This window comes from Zonotrichia leucophrys, chromosome 2, assembly GCF_028769735.1.
Source record: "Zonotrichia leucophrys gambelii isolate GWCS_2022_RI chromosome 2, RI_Zleu_2.0, whole genome shotgun sequence".
Lineage (NCBI taxonomy): Eukaryota > Metazoa > Chordata > Aves > Passeriformes > Passerellidae > Zonotrichia > Zonotrichia leucophrys.
In genome coordinates this window covers 83,062,863-83,086,995 of record NC_088171.1, presented here as the reverse complement: position 1 = coordinate 83,086,995, position 24,133 = coordinate 83,062,863, and the positions used below count along the sequence as shown (strand labels likewise).

The window sequence follows — 24,133 nt, the reverse complement described above, 5'->3', positions numbered from 1 at the left end:
GACTGAACTGACACAAACTACACTGAAATGAAAGGTACCATGCCAATTTATATTTGCTAAGAATTTGGCCCATTTATTATGCCGAGTTATGTGCATGTCTATATATGTCTTGATAAAGTCATAAAATAGTTGCTATATTTTATTTCTAGTAAAAAAATACTTATAATAACATGACTTGATTTTTTTATACCCATAAGCATTAGAATGTTCTAACTGTGTAAGCTACTTTATAGATGTCATCCAGTTTTAGGCACACAACATTGACATAACATTCACAGGCACAGGCAGTTAATCTTCTCAATTCCCCTCAGTCAACCAAGCAAAGCAGATCTCTGAAATTATTCAGAGCAGCAGCCCAGTCCAAGCATAATTCAAGGTGCTCAAGGCAAGCAGATATCCAACAGTCTTCTTGCTGTGAGGTAATATCCTCAGGAAATTGAGATGCCATGTGACACCAATGAAGTTGCCTTCCTTTCCATGTCAGGTTTGCACTACTTTCCAAACATGAGCACAGTCAACCAGCAGCCTCATTACATTATTCATGTTTAATATTTTATTGACTCATTACTACTTAGAGATCTGGCAGTGAGTGGGTTTATTTTATTTTTAAGCAAAGGCAAGCCAGATTGGAATGTTAGTCCAAAGAAACAAATGTTATGCCTGAGAATTATGAGGAGAGAATTATTCTTATGCATATACATACACATAAGATATTTATGGTTTATAGTTATATTATTTGCAATACTTTTACGTAAATAAAATGCAAATATTACAAGAACAGAGAATTATCCTCTACATGAAAAGCTTGAATAATATAAATCAAATTATAAATTAAAAAAAAAAACAAAAGTATTTCAAAGATTGGTTTGTTTACACAGTGATTGAAGAAGTTGTTTTGCTGCTTTCACACTCAATTTTAAGCTTCTGTCAAAAATTTGTTCTAAACTTGAGGTCACTTGCTAGCAAGGTACTACCAGCAGTTGTGACACTACGGAGATCTCCTGTCCATGCACCTCTCTTCTAGGAACCTTTCTGCTGTTCCCTAAATTTGCATCCTTTAAATTAACAAAAAAAGCATTCAAGTGCAGAGGGGCCTCAGACAATGCAGCTCAGGAAAGACAGAGGGAGAGCTCCAAGTTACTTGCAAGCACTAAACTGATTACCATGGGATTTCTCCAAAGGGGATCTCCAAGAGGGAACACAGCACCCTGGTCACAGCCAGCCCTGCTGCAGTTGTAGTTCCAGCTGGTAGGACCTACACTCCCATCTCTTCCCTCACACACCTCTGATTTCCTAAATGTTCTCCGTGCCCCTGGAACCATCCCTTACCTGTGCTGTATGGAACAAGGGAAGAAATTGCCTGGAAACAAGTCACTTTGCTGTTCCTAGAAAATCCTTCATGGCTGCATTTATCCCATTATCAGTACAATGGCACAAAGTTCTTTTAAAGGACAGCAAGCTCCTTTGCTGCAGACAGTGTTACCATTCACACACAATTTGCTATCAACCACATGACATGAGGAAATCACTTGAATAACTTGAGCCAGAAACCACACTAAAACTGATCAGGCAGAGAAGTTTATGTCTTTGTTTTCTGCACATTATGTGCTGAACCCAGAAGGAAACACTGGAAATCTGCATTTTATGTAAGGACCAAACACAATTGTCTTAACAAAATGGACTGGTTCCAAATTGTAGAAATTCAGACAAAACTCATACAAATAATTTTTCCACAACTATTAAAAATGAACCTCAAGACATTTTGAAGTCTGCTCCAATCTAGGAGACACCTGTATGTAAAAGTGCTGAGTTATTCATCTTCTTCACCAGTGCTACAGACAACTGAACAATTTCTAAGATATTGTAACTCCCAAAATAAGCACAACAACCCATCATGCTGTTCTAAGGTCCAAGATGGAAAGCAGGTGAGAGTGACTAACTCCTTCATTTCCAAAACCTAAATTAAATGTGGGATTGTCCCTAAAGAGACTGGAGAGGGGAGAAAAGGTAAAAAAAACTGAATTAATTGTGAGCAAGTGAACATACATAGAAGAGCAGTGAAATTATCTGAGGCTGAAAAAAAAAATTAGTTACAATAACAGCTTTCTAGACAAATGGCTAAGAAGCAGAGACAGAAAGAACAGTGATTATAGAAGAGGGAAATTAGAAACAGAAGGGAAAGAAATGAATAAAGTTAATTTTTCCACTGAAACAAAAAGCAAATTTTTAAAAAAGTTAATAAAGACTGGCACGTGTGGGATTCATTGAGAGTATGAAAGTGTTCAGTGGCTTCCAAAAGATCCAAACAATGCAAAGTGGCAATACACTGGGAGAGGATGAACCCAAGAGATACTTATTTTACATATTTCAAAGAGTTTGCTTAAATATTTCTGTTCAATAGTTTTCACAGAATAAATCAATCATTACAGGGGGTAGCAAAATGAAACACTTACTATATAATATTCACAGTATATACTACATAATGAAAGAGAGAAAGGGATAAGATCTAAACATATAATACAGGACCAAGCAATGATAAAAGCAGATTAACTATGACTAGTATATCATTCAGAAAACATAGCCATTGTTCAAATTCTATTACTACAAACCTTTTTCTTGGAAGTTTTCATTGAAGAAAAACATATTAGAATTCAGATAATGTCTCTTGCTTCTCTCTGTACCACACAGGTTCTTCCAGTAGGAAACAGTAAAGGGAAAGTACCATCGGTTCTTCAATCCAAATTTTCCTATGTTAGAATTATGATATAAACTGTTGAAAAATTTATAGTCATTTTGCATCTGTTTGTAGACTAAAATGTCCTATTATTGCTTACAATGAGTTGGTTACACCATTTAATTAGCCCAAATACTTTTCTTTACTTAAAAATTTTAATAAAGTGTAAAAAAGTCATTTGGTCATAAAACCAGGTCCTTCCATAAAGTAATCAAGCCTCAGTGATGTTTTACTCCACCTCCAAATCAGCCTCAAAGTGTAACAGAATCATAGACTTATCATAATCTTGCAACCCATAGGGAAGAAAATGCACCAAATAGCATGCCAAGAGAAAGAGCCTTTTTTTAAATTATAAAAATAGTCCATTGCACCAGTTCTTCCATTAATATCTGCAACACTCAAACAAATCAGCCACTAAAAGAAACACTTATTATGGCACATAAACAAAAAGGGCAAAACCACAATCCTGTGTACAAACTAATCTTTGGCAGTGCCTGATCTTTTCAGGCATTACTTGCCCATGACACAGTACACACTCTCTCTGTTTGGAGTGTCATTACATAGACACTGAAGGGCAAGCGTCAATTGAAGATAAAGATTTTTAAATTCAGTTGCATATTCCACCCACCCCTATCTTTCAAGGTAAAATTCAATTTTAATTTAATAAACAAAGAAATACAAAGTAGCCAGAAGAAAACACAACATATGCAAATCAGAGGAAAGGTAAATCATCAGAGGAAAGGTAAAACATACAGTGAGGCATGAGGCCATGATTAAAAATACATCAACCAACTCAATAAGACTTATAAAACTTGGTTCATGAAAAAATTTAAATAACCACACCATTACTTTCTGAAAATATACTTGAAAATAAATTTGTTTTCTCTATACACTGGACCGTGGACTGATTGGGAACAAGATACAGTGACTGTATTGTCTGAAGTTTTTTTGATCTGAAAACATGCTGTTGCTCATGGGTTTCAGCCCAGGTACTAAGAGGAGATTCACCATTTTTCCAGGAAATTTTGCTTCTAGACTAACCTCTCTTACTGAGAAGATCCAATAAACTCCTAATTCTATCAAATATTTGTCATACCCATCTGCAAACAAAAGATATTTCATGTCTGGCTACAAATTCTAGTCCATGTGTTAGCACTAGTCAGTATTTACGTATTTAGGAAGATATTGTTTCCCAGTCCCTAAAGAATGACAGTTTTGCACAACAGAACCATAACTCAGAAAAATACATATTTTTGTTTTATTTGCATGAAACCAAGAAAGACAATGCCACAATAAGTGTCTCCTATGGTGACTGAATATTTACATTGTGAAGACATTAATGGATGAATAATATTAAATAAATTCTTCAAAAACATGAAATAAGAACAAGCCCATGGTCTTACCAGGGAAAATATTGCTGAAATACCAGCCGCCTACAAAATATAAAATGGAGTCAAAGAACATCATCCAGCACATCCATCCAAAGGTCATGTATCCTCCTTGTGCCGTTGACTGGTGCACATTATCCCACTGAATTCCTGGTAGTAATAATAATGATTTTTTCAAAGGTCAAAGCTAGATCAACACAGCATTAAAGATCACAAACACATCAACTTCTGGGCCTTTAAGCACTGGCACAAGACACACCATAGCTAATAATAGTAATCCTAATGAACAGAAAAAAAATTCTATGCCTCTACAAGCCTGTGTTTAGAACAGCAGGTGCCACTGCTGCTGGGAAAATGTAGAGAAGATGTTGAAAGGGTTGTTTATGAAGTTTTAGCTGGCCCTTAATTTGGCAAAAGAAAAAGAACTACAACACTGACAAAATGAATCAGGCTTTAAGCCACTCTGCTAACATAAAGAAAAGGATTACACAAAGTTTAATATCATTTCTATAATGCTAAATCTGGAGAGTTAAATCTGTGAATTCTAACTAAGAAGCATAGTGTACATTTACTGCATTTAGAGGTAAACATGAATGAACTCACTGAATAATTGCTTCATAAGATTATTACATTGCAGAGGACACTAAAGGAAAAAAGAAGGTGCAAACACTAGTGCTACAGAAAGCTACCACTCTGCTAAATGGACAACAAAAGTAACAAAGTTGTAAATTTATTAAAAATATTGCATTTTTTAAACTGCAAATGCCACTTTGCTTGCAGCACAATGGATCATGATATTGCTTCTACAATCCTTTTTCCACAATTGTCAAGGAAAGTAGTTTCTCCCAAAACACATTTTGCCCTTCCTTTAATAAAGATGAGTCATTTTGACAAAGCGTCTGGTGGGAAATTTAAGTAATATATTCTGCAACTGTCTCTTCCACTCTTACAAACTGTTGTACCATTATGACAATTTTTTCAATAGTTTGAAACATCCACTGTCATGAATATTGTTCTTGCCATAATAGTAAAAAAAAAAAAAAATATTGCACCCATTAATATAATACCTGAACTTGATCCAGCTTATTAATTTGAGATTTTTTCAGAACAGATTGAAAAACATTTCCAACTGTAGTTTTTGAAATAATAATTACAAAGCTTTTCTCCTAACCAAAGACCTTACCTATTTCTTGCCCCTCAAAATATGTAATGAAAAATATTCCTTGCCCAAAGGCAGTTGTAGACAGAAGACACTGCAATATCAGAGAAAGAGTATATGAACCTCAAATAAAAACACGCTCTTAACAAATTTTATGTAATAAAATATATTGTGATACTTAAATCAAGCACAAACTAAATAGATCTTTTTTTTCCTCCACACAGGCTAATGGTTGCTATTTCATTTTACGTTTTAACCATACTTCCCCACAAACCTTAGTAGTATTTGCTCCACTTAACATAGCTCCACTAAGCTAGCTTTTAATACTGAAAAGTGTTGTTTTATCTGACCAACTAACACTGAAAAAATGAGCATTTTTTAGCAATGTATTAATTATTCCACCAGCCTAATTTAGTGAGTTATTTTGAAATAGTGAAGCCATAATGTATGAAATATGGTTTTCTTTATATGATGGTGATACTTGATGTCACATTTAGGGATGTGGTATTTTAGGACAGTACAAAGACATAAAACAAGCTATGGAATACATAGAACAGGAAAAGACCTGAAAAAACCTACACCAAAGAAACACATACCTCAGATTATATGGTTGGACAAATTTCTGGTCTATTCTCCAATTATATTAACAGAAAATTAATTACTAGTTTTTTCCAAACAAATAATGACTTTGAAAAGTGAAATGTCAGCTGGTCTTGAAAATTCACTAATGTTACAAATATTTTGAAGTCAAGACATTAAGAGAACTCATGAGTATGAGGAATGCAACTTCCTGATATTTTCTGTAGATTTACAAAATTGCCCTGGCACATTATTTTTCATTCTTTTCTACCTTCTAAATATTTTTTCAGTTGGAGATTTATTAGTGTGGTTTATTTTCAATAACCACAAAAGCAAACAGAAAAGTGGGAAAAAAGAAATACATTATGGTCTGAAGTTTTGAAACTATAGAAATTCACAGCATAGTTGGAGGAGAAAAATTAGAAAAGAAGAAATATTTACCATTATAATCTGGTTGGTGAAACTCAGCTGGTTCTGCAAGACCAACAAAACTATGTAGGGTAAAAAGCTAATCATGTAGACAAGGCTGGCACACAGAGCTGCTGTATCGGCACTGCTGAAAAACGCTCCCAAAAAATAGCTTAACATGATGACTGTAACTCCAAATTCCAGGAGAAAAAGGAAGATAAGGAAGCCATTGCTATAAGCAAAGATACCACTTGCTTTCAAAATGATGGCCAGAGCGCAGCTGCTTACGGTGAGCACAATGACATTCTCCAAAAACCAAGCAAAGAAATGAATGGCTGGATACACACCCATTGTCTTCATATACTGCAAGACAACAGAGCAAAGAAAGCTGAAGTCAGGAAACAAACTTTCTTTCCTTTTTCTTTTTTAAACAAAACATTTCGTCACTGAGACACTACCAGCTTCCCAAAGGATGTCATCTTCCCCTCAAATTTCTTGTTTCTTTGCCCTTGTGCTGTGCTCTCTCCTGGATCAGACACGTTATTGAGCAGGGCAGGCTCTGAGATCATCACACATAAGCACAAGGAATCATCATGCTCAGCAAAACTCTCTTTTGCATAGGGTTTTAAAAACAGATGTCAGATTACTGGTTCTTCCAGCTAGGATTTTGCTTTTTTATACTCTAAAAAGTACTGAGAATATCCACAGCAATATATATACAAATATTTTTTTCTCAACCTGTTACTCTTCTGAAAGAGGCATACAGTTTGTAACCTTTATGTATTACCTGGCAAATAAAAAATTAGCCAGGTATGAAGTACATTCCTCTTTTTCTAAAAATGTGCTTTTGGATACAAGCTAATAAAACTTTTGAAGCAGTTCTCATAAGACCTTCCAAATTAATATTAAGGTGATTTAAGATTTTGGAGCATTAAAAAAGTTTACCTTACAACAGAATGATTAGAGAAATTAGATAATTCCTTAATAATTCCCTAAATTAAAAATTATACTCAAGCAGTAATTGTGCTGATACAATGAAATCAGTGTAATGCTTTAAAAAGTGTATTTATCCCTATAGAAAATATATCACAAGGACCCTGTCCTTCCAAATGCTTAGCACCTGTGAAGACTAGCTGTTGATAGAAGCAAATAATTGCCTCCCTTTTTTGGCAGGTAATTTCCCTTTTATTTCTGATAATTACACAGTTCACAACAAATCCTTAACTTATTTTAGGTAGTTTTATCATTGCTGACTACATAGAGCAAAACATGAAAAAGAATACAAAACAAAAATCATTCTAATCAAAATGCCTTCCCAAATAACACTTTCCAGCTTCAACTTTTGCTTGTTGCTTTTTGTCTCATGGACAATATTTGCATACTGATGCTCAAATAATGTTTTGAAACTGAGTTGGCAGTTAGAACCAGACCCTACTGCCCAGAGGAAACAAGTGAAAACAAAGCCATCTGGATTATGAGTACTTAAAAGTATCTCACAACTTTTGTATTCCAGTGCACCTAAATTAACAAATTTTCTTTTCAGAGGTTAATCTGCCTCTTACCTCTTCAAGATGAATTTCTCTTTCATAAACCAGCTTGCGAACCATACCAGCAACTGAAACCATCCATGTTAACATCATCATAAGTGGGAAAAAAAACCCTATGTTGTTCAAGAATCTATGAAAGAACAAATATGAAGAGCTGTCAGCCCACAAAGGTAAACTATTTTCTAGCAGAATGTTAATAGGTTAATACTGGAACTGTTCTCAAAATAACATCTGACATGAACAATGAGATTTATTCGTGATCTGGTTAGAATTACTTTTTTTTTTAATGTAACAAGATAAATGCACGTACTGGTACAATATTATTGTACTAATTTTATATATTATAGTATTTTATACCATACAGCTGATACAATTACTCTTTAGGGCTCCATTCAAAGCCAAACAAAATTCAGATTTGTGTCAATGGCAAAGTAATATATTTGGACATCGAGGAATAACATGACCCAGTCAATTTTCACTCCACTTTAACAAATTTGTTACCACTTCCTAATTTTAAAATCCAATAGTTGGGATGTTTTGATGATTTTACAGAGAACAACCCTACATTTTTGCTTCATCAACTTCATTCTTCAAGGGACCAATTAACAGCTTGTGTACAGGACAACTAAGGATTTAAAAGGGATCTCTTACAATAATTTAAGTTAATTGCACACTATGTTGACACAGCCACTGTCCAGCAGACTACTCCACACTATGGCTGCAAGCATTTTGTAAGGGGTCGTTTGCCAGACAAACATTGTTCAACATGTTATGTTAAACACAGCTGCTGGGCAGTAATTGCTATGCTGTAATATTCTGGCATTGGATGTACTTGTTCAAGACTGTGCAGAGATATACATTCACCCACTGAAAATTTGGAACCTAGTAGGATTCCAAGTTCTCTAGAACTAATCTAAGGATAATCATCAAATTTAAAAGCTGAAATTTTACTTACAGATCACTGGTGTGGCAAGGGTAAGGCATGGCTTGCACCTGAATTGCTGTCTCTGAGGTGTCTGTCCCAGTCTGTGCTGAAATAATTGCCCTTTCAATCATATCTTGAAGAGGAATAAAGACATGGTTGTATTTAAACCCATCAGCTGGCAGCTTGTGGGGATGGGATTTCCATGTTGGATTTTTAATCAAATCTGTTCTCATGCTGTAGAGAACACTGGTTCTAATTGTATATGAAATGTGTCTTGGAAGGACATTGCTAGAATCTTGCTTCTTGTCCTCTGGTGTACTGAAGATGATACCTGACACAAGAAGAAAGGAAGCCTCATAACTAAGCGTATATAATTTATGCTATTTCCATAGCTAACTCATGGCTAATTACCATGTGATATAGGATGCATTAATATGTCACGGCAGACCTCAAAACTTGATTCCAAGCCCAAAAATGGCAGGTTTCAGAGACACATTTTTCATTTTCATGAATATGAAATGTAAAAGATGATTCACATGATAAATGGGTTAGTAAAAATCATTTTTATCCAAGGTGATTTGTCTTTTTCTGAGCTGCAATTTTTTCTTTGCATCCACATTTAGCCCTTTTTGGAGGACTGATATCAGTTTCACAGCAGAAGCAGCAGCCATAAAATTGGTGCATCAAAGCATCAACAACTTTCATAAGCAGATGACAAAGTAAACAGCACCAACCCACAAAAATTTATGCTGATATTAATCTTCAGGTCAATTGCAGAAGTTGTAGTTTAGCACAGCAGAATTTGCATGTTTGTTTTCTCTAGCTCTGTATAAAGGAAAGCAAACCCCAACCAAAAAATGAAAGCTTAATATGTAGCTGTAAAGATGAAGCCAAATACATGAAACGGCTTGGGTTCTCTTTTTGTGTTATCCAGACATTTTAGGACTTCCTGATAAATGCTAAATGTTGCCCTTTTCTTCCTTGGGAAAAGGAAGAGATATCTTACTTACCAGCTGGTTTTCTGAAAGATAATAAAATACAGAATACTGTCACAGACATATTTTATGAAAAATCCTTTTGTTAGGATCTTTTCTCCTGAGAAGAAGCTAAGAAGCTTCAGCTTCTCCATTTTTTGCTGTTTTGGAATATGATTTGGAGAATTGTTTACCCAGCATGTGAAATTGTTTTTACTTGATGGCCAACGACAGCCACCTGTGTAGAGGCTGTGAGCAGTCACAAGATTTTATTATCGTTCCTCTCTATTCCTTACTAGCCTTCTGATGAAATCTTTTCTTCAATTCTTTTAGTATAGTTTTAATATATAATTTTCTTTTAATATAATATATATCATAAAATAATAAATCAGCCTTCTGAAACATGAAGTTAAGATTCTCATCACTTCCCATGTCGGGATTGCCTGCAAATTCAACAGAGTACTTTACTGCGAACGTGATCTCATTTTTCCATTTGCACAAACAGTTGATTTTCTAAGACATTCCATGAAGATATGAAGGCTCTGAAGACCACAAAAAAAGAAAGGAAAATTCTATTCCAGTTTAACATCTTTCTATGGAAAGGAATGTATGCCTACATCAGAGCATGTAACATTGACATGTTGGACACATTATGCTCCTTAGAACTCCATCTTCTTGATCTCTAATAATGTGAGGAGATAATAAGCCTAAGTACTGAAAAATACACAAAATGTCTTGACTTAGAATATGACCCTTCCCTAGGTAAATGGAAGAAAAATTAAACTATAATTTGATCATTCAGTTTTCTAAGGACCAAGACTTATCTTGGTCTATTTCTTTCCTTAAAGAGACAAATAGTTTGCCTTCTCCAAAGTACTCTGAACAATTTTCCTTGTCTCAAGGTATAGCCTGTTTGTTTCATATTGATAGAGGGTGGAAATTGCCAGGGCACTGTGCAGATCACAAAACAAGCATGAAATTCCAGACTGAACGGTTTGCTTCTTAACAAGTGCTTTCTCATGTCTTCTGTTATACACTTACAAGCATAAGGGGGACAAAAACCCCCAAAAAACAGAGGAAAAATGTTATGGAACAGTTTTTATAGACTTAAGGGGGCCTCTATTTTGGAAATACTACATGCAATCTACAGCATTTTCTGCAAGACAAGAGGATATGTTAAGGGATAAGGATTCTTGCCTTTTAAAATCTGTTGTAAAGTTAATTGATTCTCAGCAATGAGCATATAATGCAGGAAAAAGAGAAAAAATGTAATCCTAAGGAAGAAAATAATTCCTTAAGAATTTATTTACTCTGAATAAACAAGCAAATTTCTCTGAGGGGTTGGTTTAAGAGTAAATCTTAAAAAATCCCCTTCCTTTCCTCCTTTTTGAAAAGTCAAGAATAGAAAAAAATATTTTGAAAGGAAGTAAACTAGATAACCTTGGCATCTTGTTAAGTTTCCTCAGTATTCCACATTTTTTTATCTTTTTCTTCTTTAAATATTTATGACCATTCTTTTAAACATTTTGATACAAATAAGATTCATTCATTTGGCCATTCCACAGTTAAAACAATATAATTAGTCTTTCCAGCTTACATTACAGCATTCAAATGTGCTTTATGTTGACTGTATTATATGTGATTTAATGTGTTCTTTGAAACTGTGCAACCTTTACCTACCTTATCAATAAACACAGACAACAAATACAAAGCCTGAAATTTTCTGTAAAAACACATTTCACATAAGGTACTTACTAGCCAAAAGATTATTTTCCTGCATGAGCTCATGAGCCTTCTCCTCCAATTTCTCTATAGAGTCAAAAGGTTGGAAACGGTCCAGTAACACACAGGAAGAGATATTTACAACAAGCTGTGTCAACAGGTCAATCTGTTTACTTGCTGAGCTGTTAAGCATCTTGTTCGTCATAGTTTCTAAGATGAGGGAACAAATTGAACTTGCTTAGTTTTAATGATCAGAACAGAAAGGTGTGTTGTCACTTGCACATCCTATAAGAGTAAATCCTCATTGTAGTTAAGAAAAAAAAATTTAAAAGACAGAAATTTTAGTGTGAACTTGTGGAAGTGTAGCTCATATTTCAGTGGCTTTTACAAGGCCTCAGCTACTCTTTCCTTCCATTTCAGAGGAATAAAAATGTAACAAATTCTAGCAAAGTTCTAAAAAGAGCCCACACCCTTGAACCATTTCTTATGTTTCCATAACTACTTCCACAAATACAAGGGAATTGCTGTACTTCAGATATCATAATACATATTAATCTCTCATTTAGCAACATAATATTCAGTTCTTTTCTCCTTGATACTGTGAATATTTCAAAAATCATGCTAAATAGAGCATAAGCATTTTGACAGGAGTCCTACATTTAAAAGAATCTGAAAAAAAGCCTAATAATCCCTTCATTTTTACTTTAACTATGGATCCAGGAGGAACAAATACCTCAACCAAAACCTGATTTCTAAAAAACTCAACCTTTGGAGAAATTCAGATCTTCATCCATTGGTAGAAAATGTAGGGATAATGCTATATCCTTATGTTTGAGAGAATAATCAGTAGGATAGCATGAGCTAGAAACAAGCTATCTAGATTTAATAAAACATCCGAATTTCTCAGGTAATAAACAAGGCTATAAAACATTCAACACAATTTTCCATCTTAAATTTTTCAACACTCACTTGACGATATAATCTTTTAAAAAGGATAGGTGATGACCTCCTATGATAAGAGTGGTGACAGACAAATCCTGGATCATAGACATTACTCAGCATCAGTGCAGGAAATATTACAATGGGAAGGAAGATAAGTGGAAAATGTATGAAGCAGTCTGAAGAAGAAGCATGACTAACAGTGAGAAGGGTAAAGTGCACAAGGAGAAAAAGCAGAGGAACTGACAGTCTAGAATTCAAAAGATAGGCAAACAACGACAAGGTGAATTCATAGGTTGAGAGAAACCAGAACAGAATAGAGACAATAAATGTCTTATTTATGGCTATCCTTGAGGAGGACAAGAAAGGAAACACCCATGCTGCCCCTTTTTTTTTTTTTCAGCATTAGAGAGAAGAGAATATTCCTAACATTAAGCCTGAATGGCAGGGTTTTCATATACATTTTTATAGATGTGCATGTATTTATACAGAACCCTATATGCATTATTTTGTATGAAGAGAAGCTGAGAGGGTTGGGGTTGCTCAACCTGGAGAATAGAAAGATCCAGACAGATCTCATAGCACCTTCCAGATCTTATTGTGGCCTGAAGGGAGCCTACAATAAAGCTGGGGACAGACTTTTTACAGGGGCATATACTAGTAGGACAATAGGGAATGGCTTTAGACTGTAAGAGAGTAGGTTTAGATTGGTTTAGATTGGTTGACCAGAGAAGCTGTGAATGCCCCAAGCCTGGAAATGTTCAAGGCAAGGCTGGATGGAGCTCTGATCAACCTGGTCCAGCAGAAGGTAGCCCGTGGCAGAGGGATGGGAACTACATCATCCTTAAGGTCCCCTCCTACTGAAAGCATTCTATCATTGAGTGATATATACACGCACAAGACCTTAATTTGAAATCAATAATTAGCTAAGAAAAGCTTCTCTCATGAGTTAAATTGTTGAATATTTCAGCATAAGAAGTAACATCTATATTGCTGTTGGCTTGGAGTGTGGTATGCATAAATATATGTGGAAAAAATATTGTCTTAATGTACTTCTGTTCTCCATCATAGAAATAACATATGAACATATGAAAAAATGCAATCTACATGAGTGTTTAAAAATCAAGATCTATAGAGTTGAAGACCTTGTTTTTTCCCATTTATAAATGTAGCAATTATGAAAGAAAAAGTTGGCAAATCTGTGTTCACTATTATCTTCATATTTCATTAAAATATGAAGTCAGCCCTCATCTTTCACTCAGCTTGTTTAACTTATCATTAAGTAACTGGGAGAAAATACAAATGGTTTATGTAAAACTATTGGGTAGAAGTGCTGTTTAAGTAAAAATAAAAAGTTGCTGGAAGAATAAATTAGATTAAATCAGTAATAAATATATTTTGGTCAGAAATTAGAAGAAAGTTTCTAGGTATCAGAAGATTTGGGTGGTGACAGTGTTTTCAGTGATGGCACTACAGCTATTTGTTCCCTGCCTTATAGATACCCACAAAACTATATCATTACAATGAGGGCAGCAGAGGGGTAGCACAAAGGAGAGCTGCTGGTTTTGGTCTTGTTTTTTACTGCCCTGGCTGTTATACACAGTGTTACATGTTTCCTTCTGTAAGGAGAGCCCTTGATAGTGAAAAAAGAAAATTCGTATCTGGAAGAAATCACAGAAGATGGACAAGAGAGAGACTCAGCAACTAAGAATTTAAAAGAGGAGCTTGCAGAACAAATGCCTCCCAATCTTTCCTGAGGGTTTCAAAGGACTGTGCCCAGCAAGGAGCTCACAAGTGCTAGTGGGTCAGAGTTTATATAAGATCAGTAGAAATTATTCCAAGTTGCTGGGCTGCGAAGCAAGCATAGAGAAAAACAATTGCCTTGCCCACATACAGCTAGCTTAGAAAGTAAAGGGATTATAAAAAGAAAAACACAAGCTTTTTAGCCTTCAGCCTAAATAGTTACCTTGCTCCACCTGAGTAAATATGACACAGTACTTCTTCTAAACAATTTTAGAAACTGATAACCTTGCAAGGTCTTTCAATATGATGATTTTATAGAGACAGTGGAAGAGGTCTACTTCTATCCACTCTGTCCATGACACTTCACAGCAGGAGTAGCGCAGAAAAAAACATCACTAAGTCTGTTAACAATTTTTATATCATTGTAGAGAAATAAAAAATGATACCAAGACAAGCATTTTGTATTTGAGGATAATTAAAAGTATGTGAGTATAGATGTGATGAAAGAAGATATTTGCTTTAGTTAGAAGACATAATCACAGAGATCAGGAGATTTTAGAAAGCTGGAGCTTTGGATGAAAATTAAAAAGATTGTGAGTGGTAAAACCATTAACATGGATATATTCAAGGCTTTAATTGGATGCAAGCAAGGTAATTACAGGACTGAACAGCTGATGCAATATAAGATTAATGAAAAGTTTAAAAAACAAACATAAGAACAGGTTTACAGTTAAGTTAGACATGATTATGGTCCAATAAAATAAACAAAGAGTACACAAGCTAAGATAGAAATAAGAGTCCATATCATTTTTCAAGACGTAAAACAACCAAATGAATCTATACAAAGAGGCATAATAAATGCAGAGGAGTGCTCTGGTGCTTTGGAGAAATCAGTTTCACAGAGGCATAAATGCTCTTGTGATCTACAGCCCCTATTGATTTTCAGTTTTTATATGATGCTAATTTTACCAACTGTAGTCCCTTAAAATAAGGAAATCCTAGTTTCACAAGCCACTCAAACCATGCTTTGTCTTGACCATCCAAACTATTAACCATTTATTACATATTATTAAATGTCCTTAGTTCTGTTTAAAAGCTATAGCTTGAGAAAAACAGGTACAGATTTCTTTGATGTTGCCTGCATCAGTGAAGATGGATCTGATCATTCCAGAGAGCATGATATCTAGTTAATGAATATTGTTTGTCCATAACCTGTCATGCAGTTCTCATTGTTAGGTCCACACAACAAAATCCAGCTATTACTCAACAAATAGATTTAGATAGCTATGTTTCCAGCACTCCCTGAATCTTAAGAGATTTGCTCTTTCCTCCATACTATCTTTCCAACATTGTGATTGTGTGAGCTTGGTTTTTAGCTGTATTATGATCCATCTTCACCTCGAGTGGTGAGCTGTGCCCAACCCAGACTAGCCGGCCATTCACTGGTCAAGAAAATCATCTGAAGACAAAGCAGATTTCAATCTGAATTCCTTGCCTAAGCAGGACACAGAGCCCAGATTCTTTCCAGTTTGAATTCCAGATGCTGTTTGCCATTTTTCTTACTGGAAGAGTGCACAGGAAGTCCCAGTCTTCAAAGAAAGCCTTCAAACTAAGGCCAATTTCTACTAAATCTCACAAGCTGTCTGCTAAAGAAAAGCCACACCAACTCACACCAGCTATGACTGCACCAGCTGAGGGCAGTAGTACAAGTTAAGACTGAGAGCACACTTCATTTACAAGCTCTCAGGAGCCTCCATGGATTTTGTCCATCTCCTGCCTAGAGGCAGATTCCGAAAACCAATAAAATTGTATTTCAGGTGCATTTATTTATTTTAGCTGTAGGCTTAACTCTTTGACTGTAAAGCAGAATTAATGACTTACATTTCTGTAAAGTCAATTTTTTCAAAGCAACGAGGGTCACGAAGTTCCTCTGTGGGGGTGCCTGAGAGCTCATCACTGCCCTCCTCCAGAAAGTGACTGGAACAGATTTCTGATTGGCTCATTATGATCTTAACAGGCACTGACCTGAAACTACACGGATCTGTCCTTTCCACCACAATCTTCCTCTGGGAAATATTCTGCTGCCTTTGTCTGTGATGTCACACTGTCTGTTATTGCATTTTAACCCACTTTTGTCTCTTTCTGATTCTCAAAAGCATGAACTTTTCTCAAATGACCCTGGAATCTACTTCAGTACAGAGTTTTCCTTCTGGAACATGCTGGCGAGCGTTTTAATGATTGTGCACCTACCTTACTAAAACCTGGATATACTGAATTTTTTTCAGTTATCAAATTCTTATAAAATCATTAAGTAACATAAATTTACAGCATAATCCTTTCTCTTCTCCTACCTAAATCCTCAAATATCCCAAATTAGTCACAATAATAATTCCCCTTCTCCATTTGGAACCATCCCCCTTGGGCTATCTAGCTAACCCTGGAGGGTCTCTGTTTGCCTGCCAGGGGTCACTACCAATGCAGAAAGGGAGCAGCCAGGGATGGCTGTGCCCAGGGGGAGACTGCCAGGCAGATCAGTGAACCAGGGCCACTCCTTTCCCACCAGAGCTGCACAGAGCTGGCACGGGGCCTGGTCCTGCTCCAGGCTGCAGCTCCCACCATTTCACAGCCACTTGTGGACCTGGGCCCACACTGCTTCCCACGGGATGGTGTTCTGCCCTCAGCATCATTCCCATCCCCAGGGCTGGGACTGACCCATGTTGCTTCCTACTGACAGCGCAGCTCCCTGGTTATAACCTTCTCTCAGGCTTTTCTGAGGCACAAGGACACCACACACAACTGATTCTGAATAAACAGAAAGTATAAATACAGAGTGGTTTTGATCAAACACACTGTATCTAATCTCATTTTCTATTTATTTCCTTCAAAATTTACTACAAAAATATGCTTCTACCTAACGGAACCATGGCTACTGTGGCCTTTTAAGCATGGATGATATGTTTGAGACTCTCCCATGACACTTTTCCACTTCTGACTTGTTACCAATATTGTTTCAATATTTGAAATTCAAATTATCCAGTCATGCAAAAGAAAACAGACAATTACATTTGAGACTAACTCAAGAGGGTAAAGTCTCTTATTACTTTACTCAAGTATCACTGATGTAAGTAAAATATTCAATTTCAAATAAATGAAGTTCTAAGTTGAGGTCTAACAAGGCTAACCATTAATTGTACTTTCAGATACGCACCATATGCTTTCATTTTTTTGAGGAGTTTTTCCATGTTGATATCCAAATTACTTTCTATGAAATGCTTTACAAAATTGTTTTGCAGTGCTTCCTGAAATGAAAAGTGATAGATGTTACCTCAGGCTTTTCTTCTCTAAGAAAATACAAAATATACATATGTATTAATGCTCAATTCCATTACCAAGATCTCCTGCATGACGCTGCAGAAGTAATTTGGCTTGTCCATGTCTTTCCCGCTTAACAGTTTAACATCACACATTTCAAAAAAATGGCAGGGAGGCAGGGAAGAGATTTAGGAGAGGTGGCAGAGGAAGGCACAGATATGTACAATGGAAAAACCTCAGTAAGAAGAATGCTTTTCTTTTACAGTCCATATTTCCCTCATCAGATTTTTTTAGCAGTTTCACATCTTCCTGGCAAACATAAGCAATGAACAAACAAGTACCAACACCATTTTATTTCCCCTGTTTTTCATTGATACTGGAGCAATACTGGAGATAGTGAGGCAACATCGTTTGTAAGTATTTTCATGTCAGAAGTTTCTCAGCATCAGTTTCTAGGTTCATAACATAAAGCAAATCTGCCTCTTTTTCAGCTCTTTTAAAATCTGAAGTCACATATATGGGTGGTTTTGCATGTATAGAAATACAGTCTAGATCAAAGTGCAAAAAGTTGGAAAATTGAAAGATCTCCCACAGTTCACCAACCTGCAGTCGTGAGACTGTGAGGACATTTCCACTGCTTTTGAAAACCTCAGACATTCTCAGCCATGTCTCAGAATAACTCTTCAAGCTTTCCACAAAACCAAAAGTGAAATTAGCCTAGGGAAAAAAAAAATAAATAGAAACAAATGAAGTGAAAGATGTGGACAGTAAATTTTAAGAAACAGAAAAAAGTGGCATGCTTTAGATCCTGTGCAACTTCTTTCCATTCCATTTTGATAGTCAGCAGTAAGAATATCCATGTTTTCTTTTTTTTACCTAAGAAATTAAACATATTTTTTCTATACCAAGCAAATGAAATGTGCTCTGTATGTTTCCTACCTGAAGTATCAACAAAGACTTCTTTATTTTACAGTGTCTCTTTCATAGAGAGTATCATGGGGGTGGTTGAGAAAGACAGAAAAAATAAATAAAGATGAGACATATTCAAAAGAAAGCCTCTCAGTTGTGGGTCTTTTATTCAAACTAGTTTGACTGAGTACATAATAAAACTGAAATTTGGAAGCACAGTTTGGACAATAAATATAACTGATCAATCAATCTCTTTCAAAATAGTCTCACAGGGAAAGACTTGAGTAAAGCAAAATATTTTCTGGCGTAGTCAAACACAGGTTACAATTTCTCTCTTAGTAAACAACCAGCAATTTTTTTCCAGCCTGTTTTAAACAGATCATAAGTATACTCAAGACTAGAAAATATTCTTTTTGTTTAAATTGGTGTTATCAGTCACAGAAGTGCATTTAAGAACAATCCAGCATAGTTGTTATGATAAAAATTGTGACATTTTCCAGCAAAGAGCGTCTGCAGTGAGTTGTAAACTCCAATTTGGGACCACGCTTTTTGCAATAATCCCTGCTGAAAGTATACAATTTCTACCATAGTATCTTAAGTGCCTTTTTCAAAATCTCACTCTTAGCACAACATGAAAAAACAATTTCTGGTGGCTCTTTCTTCCTCTTTGCAACACAGAACACTCTAAAGAGACCTTGCAAGTAATTTTGTTTACTAGAAAAATATTATGCATTCAACTTCTATGAGAATCCCTATTCCACTTTAAAGTGTGATCATTCATAATGATTAAGGACAAAGTGATCCTAAATGTTAAACCAAATCCTGCTGTCAAGTAGACTGAATAAGTTCTTCTGATCAGAAGTAACACAGAAACCTCAGGAATGAAATCCCCAGACCAGGCACAATAGTGACAAGATCAAGGAGACCAGGAAGGCTACGAGGGTGGCAAACAGGCAGTCTGGGAGATTCCTTTTTCCCAGGATAGAGCAACTAGTTTTAACACCAGAACACAAGGAGATCAAACTCTCAGACACCACTAGAAACTAGTATACCAAGCAGCTTGTAAGGTCTGGACTTAGTATCAGTAGAGCTTAATCCTTCTTAACTTGAGTCTGTATTGCACAAAGGAATATTTATTATTATTATTATTATTATTATTATTATTATTATTATTATTATTTCACTTAAAAGTAGTTTTGCTTTTTCATTCATTCATTGATGAATGTAGGCATTTGGGAAGTTCTTGGGTCAGAAGCCTTCCCCACACAGAACACTTTGGATAATTTCTTATCAAAGCAGCAGTAAAAAATAAAGTCCTACAAGTTAACAAAGTGAACAATAAGCAGTTTCCAGGTAAAGACAATGACCAGGCAAGAATTTCAAAAGTACTCAAGGATTAAATAGCTGAACTACTCACTGTAGTGTAACCTCCTGATTAAAATTCCCTTGTTATGAGGGAAGTGGAAAATAACAAATGCAAAGTTATAAATAAATATGCTACTAATGCAGACCAATAATTCTGAAATCTAAGAAAGTTTTAAGAGTGGAAGTTTAGCATATTAATTGGAAAAATAATGTGGAAATATTTTAAGTGGAATATTCCAAATGTCATTGTAACATAGAATATAAGTTCAAAAATATAAGTAATATTTATCATTTTTTATAACTCAATTTTTACAGAATTTCCATCTAGAAACATCAAGAACAGCTTTATTTTTAACTGACTCAAAATTTTAAATTAATTATACTGTGCTACAGAGCGATAACTGATATTCCCCAAATTAAGTTATTTAACTGCAAAGCATGACATTACTCAATCCTTTTTTCCAATTCAGAGCAGAAACTATAAAGCTACATAGTATCTGCTATCTACAGTGGGGTTTTGGCTTAGTTTTTTGCTATAATTTTAAAACACAATTCATAATACCACAAAGTTTTCAATTTAAAGAGAATATAGTTACTACCACATTTAAAGTTATTATGGTCCTTTTGTGTGCCACTTACAAGCAGCAATTCCTTTTTTCCAAATTTCTATTCTTACAATAATTAATATTGCAGGTTAAAAGTCATGTATTTAGAAGATGAATGCAAAATTTTCAGAGAAATCTGAAACAAGTCATAAACCCTTCTCTTACAGAAGTGCCTCTAAGTTAGGCATGAAGAAACATGTCATTGTCAACAACCCCACTCAAGAAAGCAAATCAACCACAGCAGAACTGCAGAGATAGTACAACTCCTGAATGCCATCATCAGCGTCCGCACTTACAGCACCTCAGTTATGACCGGTCGCTCAACTACTGGTGTTAGAAACAATCAGTGAGGATGAACTACTGATTACTTAAGTTTTTTTCTTTTTAATTCAGCTCAATGACTCCCTAAGAACAGGCTTTAATTTTTTTTTTATGCAGCCCCATTGCAGTACCCATGATAAGAAAATGTTAAAGGCAAAAGCTTCCCTAGAATATGTGCACCCTACACCTTGATTCAGCACGCTAACCTGTTCTTTTTAATCTTTCTATACGTGCTTCAAAGGACTTTGAGCAAAAGTCTGCTTTTCACACTGAGCTTGAACCACTGTAACAAGTAGGATAAAAGTTAAGAGAAGCATTAAGTTTAAAGTTGGAAACAGGTAAGGGCTCAGGGGGCAGGTTGGATCTATTTTTCTGAAAGGCAATTATCCAATTGCTTCTGCCTACCCTGAAAGAAGTGGACCTTTAAAACGAATTGCAAAGACAAAATCAATACATAGAAATTGTGACATTTTTTGATACTCACCTTCTCCATCACCAGGTCAATCATGCTGATGTTTGAATTGTACAGTATCTTCCCATGTAATAAAGGTTTCAGGAAAGTCCATAGCAAAGCCCCATTAGGAGCCTGCAAAATCTCTTGATAAAGCTTCAAGCAAAAAGGAGCTGCAAAAACAAAGACAGATTCACATTTAAGATTGACATTTTTTTATTCAAATAAAAGCTCAAGTCTTAGAGTCTACCACAGCACCATGCCAAAAAACTGTTATGTGTTTTGGTAACAATACCATGCAACTGACGCTAAGTAATCATTAAAGGTTCCTACAGAAATTGTTTAAACAAAGTCTGTGATAGTGTTCAGGATGCAGAATTCTAAACACTGAATAGGAAAAAAAATAGAATCTAAAGAGTTCCTCACATTTCTGAAAAGCAGCCTGTGAATCCCATCTGTCCTAAGTGTTACATTAGTGCATTTTAGAGCAGAAGGACATATGCAAAACCTCTGCCCACACAAGTGAATTCAGAGGGAAAAGTCACCTTAAAAGAGAAAAAAAATTCCTTCCACACCCTCCATTGCTCTGCAGCTTTAGATTCCTACATAAGAAAGAAGTAGGAATATACAAAACCCTTCAGAAATACAGACTTTCATTTTTGTATAATCTTACAAGAACCTGCCAAAAACACAGACAAAAAATTATCATGACACTCAACTTCTTGATTTGAAAAATCTAATCCATTTTCTTTTTCATTCCTTAATAAAAAACCATATTTCTACATCACATGGGGCTACTAATGCATTAGGGTGCATATCCGTCAGAACTAGGATCTAAGGACTAGTTTCCATATATTCCACTGCATTTGTACTCACATGAAGGCAATGAGTTCCTATAAGAAACATTTAGATTTTTATGCCCAACTCATGTGTTTGGGGGTTTTATTATTTATTACAAGTGTTTTCAAAATATCCTGTTTCTAGTGCTCTGAAGAAATATTAAATAATATCAATGAACTCCTCAAGGAAGACAAATCTTTCTACATGATGGAAAACTAGGCCAAAACCATTTAAACTCCTGACAAAATTTAAAGAAAGAAGTGTCAGAAATGTTTCATCAAGTAACAGTTCTTTGCCCAAATTTTTACTTTCTTGAATGAAACAACCATTAGTAATCACGATCCTTGCTAAACAATAGCAAAGAATTAAGAGCCTAGAAGTTGGCCAGACATAAATGTCCATAGACTAAGGACACAGAAGACTTGCTAAACTGGGTTTGCTGTGATCTTCAGAAAGTCATTAAGAAGTGTTTGGCATATGCAAAAAACATATAAGTTAATCAGTGTGAAGCAGTATAAAACAAGTTTCTGTGGCTTCAATTTTTTAAATTTTCATTTTCCATTGCCCCATTTACAAATTAGTAAAATATGGGCAACAGTATTAATTCACTTATGGAAAAGCTGGAACTAACTGATGCCTTAAATATTGCAGAGTTCCATGATAAAAAGCACAGAAGAGTTGTGACAACTTGAAAAAAACAACCAAAAAAGACCGCTTCTGGCCTAAACACCTTTTGAAGAGACTAAGTTCCAAACAATCTCCATCCAGCTGACTTCATTCTTCCAACAGGAAAGAAAAGCAGAGCTGCCTGCTTACCACAACACGCCACACATGTAAGTGAAAAGGCCAAAGCAGAGCTCTGGCTCCCTCCCAGGGGTCCAGCCAAGCCAGGAGCAATTTCTGCCTGAAGAAACCAATAGATGACAGAGGCTTCCCTAGTGACACTCTATCACTGTATTCTTCTCTTGCACAGGGCCACCCGAGGCACTAACAAGGTTATTAACAATATTAAAATTAATCAGGGTGAGTCAAACGTGTATTGAGGAAAGAGAGCAAAGGTGAAACCATATGAGAGCTAAGGGATTTTTCTGAGCACTTGACGAACAGAATAGGAATATCAACCATTAAAAAGCTCATTCTATCCAGAAGGTTGTATATTTTACTGCTCAATAACACCACAGCTCTGCGTTCACTGAAGAAAGGTAAGCAGCAATAAATTCTCAATCCTGTATCTCAAAGATATGTTTTTAATACGAAGTGCTTTAAAAATGTTAATGAAAATGTTTCAAAGACAGGAAAACTCTTATTTACTATTTGCAAAGATAGAAGAAACAGAATCTCTTCTGTCTCACCCACAATTATCTCATAGCCACTTATGTTTTATTGATCAACACTTTGTGCTCAAGATGACAGTGTCAACTGAGATGTCAGTGAGCATATATACATTTCCATTTAAGTGGAAAAAGCTACTCTTAACTCTGAATTCATACTGCAACTTGTCAGATTATTTTTTCTTACTTGAGTCTTCAGGAATGCCATATTTTGCCATATTTTCCTCCAAAAGTCCCATGATTCTGGGCATGTCTATGAACAGGTTTGCATTGCTGAAAAATGAAGATTCTTCTTTACATACTGCCTTGATTACAGAATCCAGGGATCCAACAGCTGAACTTCTGAACTGCCCACCCTGCAAAAACTGGAACAAATGAACAAAAAACACAGATGAATCAAAGTTGCTTTAAGTAGCTTCAAGGAGTAGCCCTGGTGTTCTGTCAATATTGATGTCTAAGGAGATTGACAAAATTAGACTCTTGAAAGAGCCGGTTTGGATGAGGTCCTGCTGTGTTCATTTCTATTCTTCTGATCACCATTATTGTGAGGAAAGGTAATGTAGTTTTAATTGTCAGAATACTCAATGAAAGACAGCAGCATAATGTACCACTCTGAAACTAGAAAAACACTGTGTAGCAGTTAGGCAGAAAAGGACTGAAAACATCAAGACAACTAGACAACAGATACCCTGATTCCAATGCCAGTTTTCACAAAATGTGCTCCTCTGGTAGATTATTCCTGTGTTACAAAAGCAGCAGAAACAACCAAAGCCATTTTGCTATGAACATTTACAGTGAAGACAGTTGCTAATAAGAGAAAAAAAAAATCAGATGCCCTAAAAGTCTATTTTTCAAGTACATCTTTTAACTTGTTAGATGTG

General features: G+C 35.5%; 1 protein-coding gene across 1 annotated transcript in view; it reads right to left on the bottom strand.

Annotated features, from left to right (window-relative positions):
• ABCA13 (ATP binding cassette subfamily A member 13) overlaps nt 1–24,133 on the bottom strand; it is a 168,767-nt gene that overhangs the window by 98,439 nt on the left and 46,195 nt on the right. The window contains exons 19-29 of the mRNA XM_064703447.1: nt 23,440–23,617; nt 21,115–21,254; nt 18,034–18,147; nt 17,327–17,417; nt 11,470–11,646; nt 8,771–9,071; nt 7,831–7,945; nt 6,302–6,631; nt 5,306–5,375; nt 4,138–4,272; nt 2,610–2,747 (exon numbers count right to left, since the gene is read on the bottom strand). Of these exons, the coding sequence (XP_064559517.1) occupies nt 2,610–2,747; nt 4,138–4,272; nt 5,306–5,375; nt 6,302–6,631; nt 7,831–7,945; nt 8,771–9,071; nt 11,470–11,646; nt 17,327–17,417; nt 18,034–18,147; nt 21,115–21,254; nt 23,440–23,617 (1,789 nt within the window). The remainder of the gene's footprint in view (nt 1–2,609; nt 2,748–4,137; nt 4,273–5,305; nt 5,376–6,301; nt 6,632–7,830; nt 7,946–8,770; nt 9,072–11,469; nt 11,647–17,326; nt 17,418–18,033; nt 18,148–21,114; nt 21,255–23,439; nt 23,618–24,133) is intronic.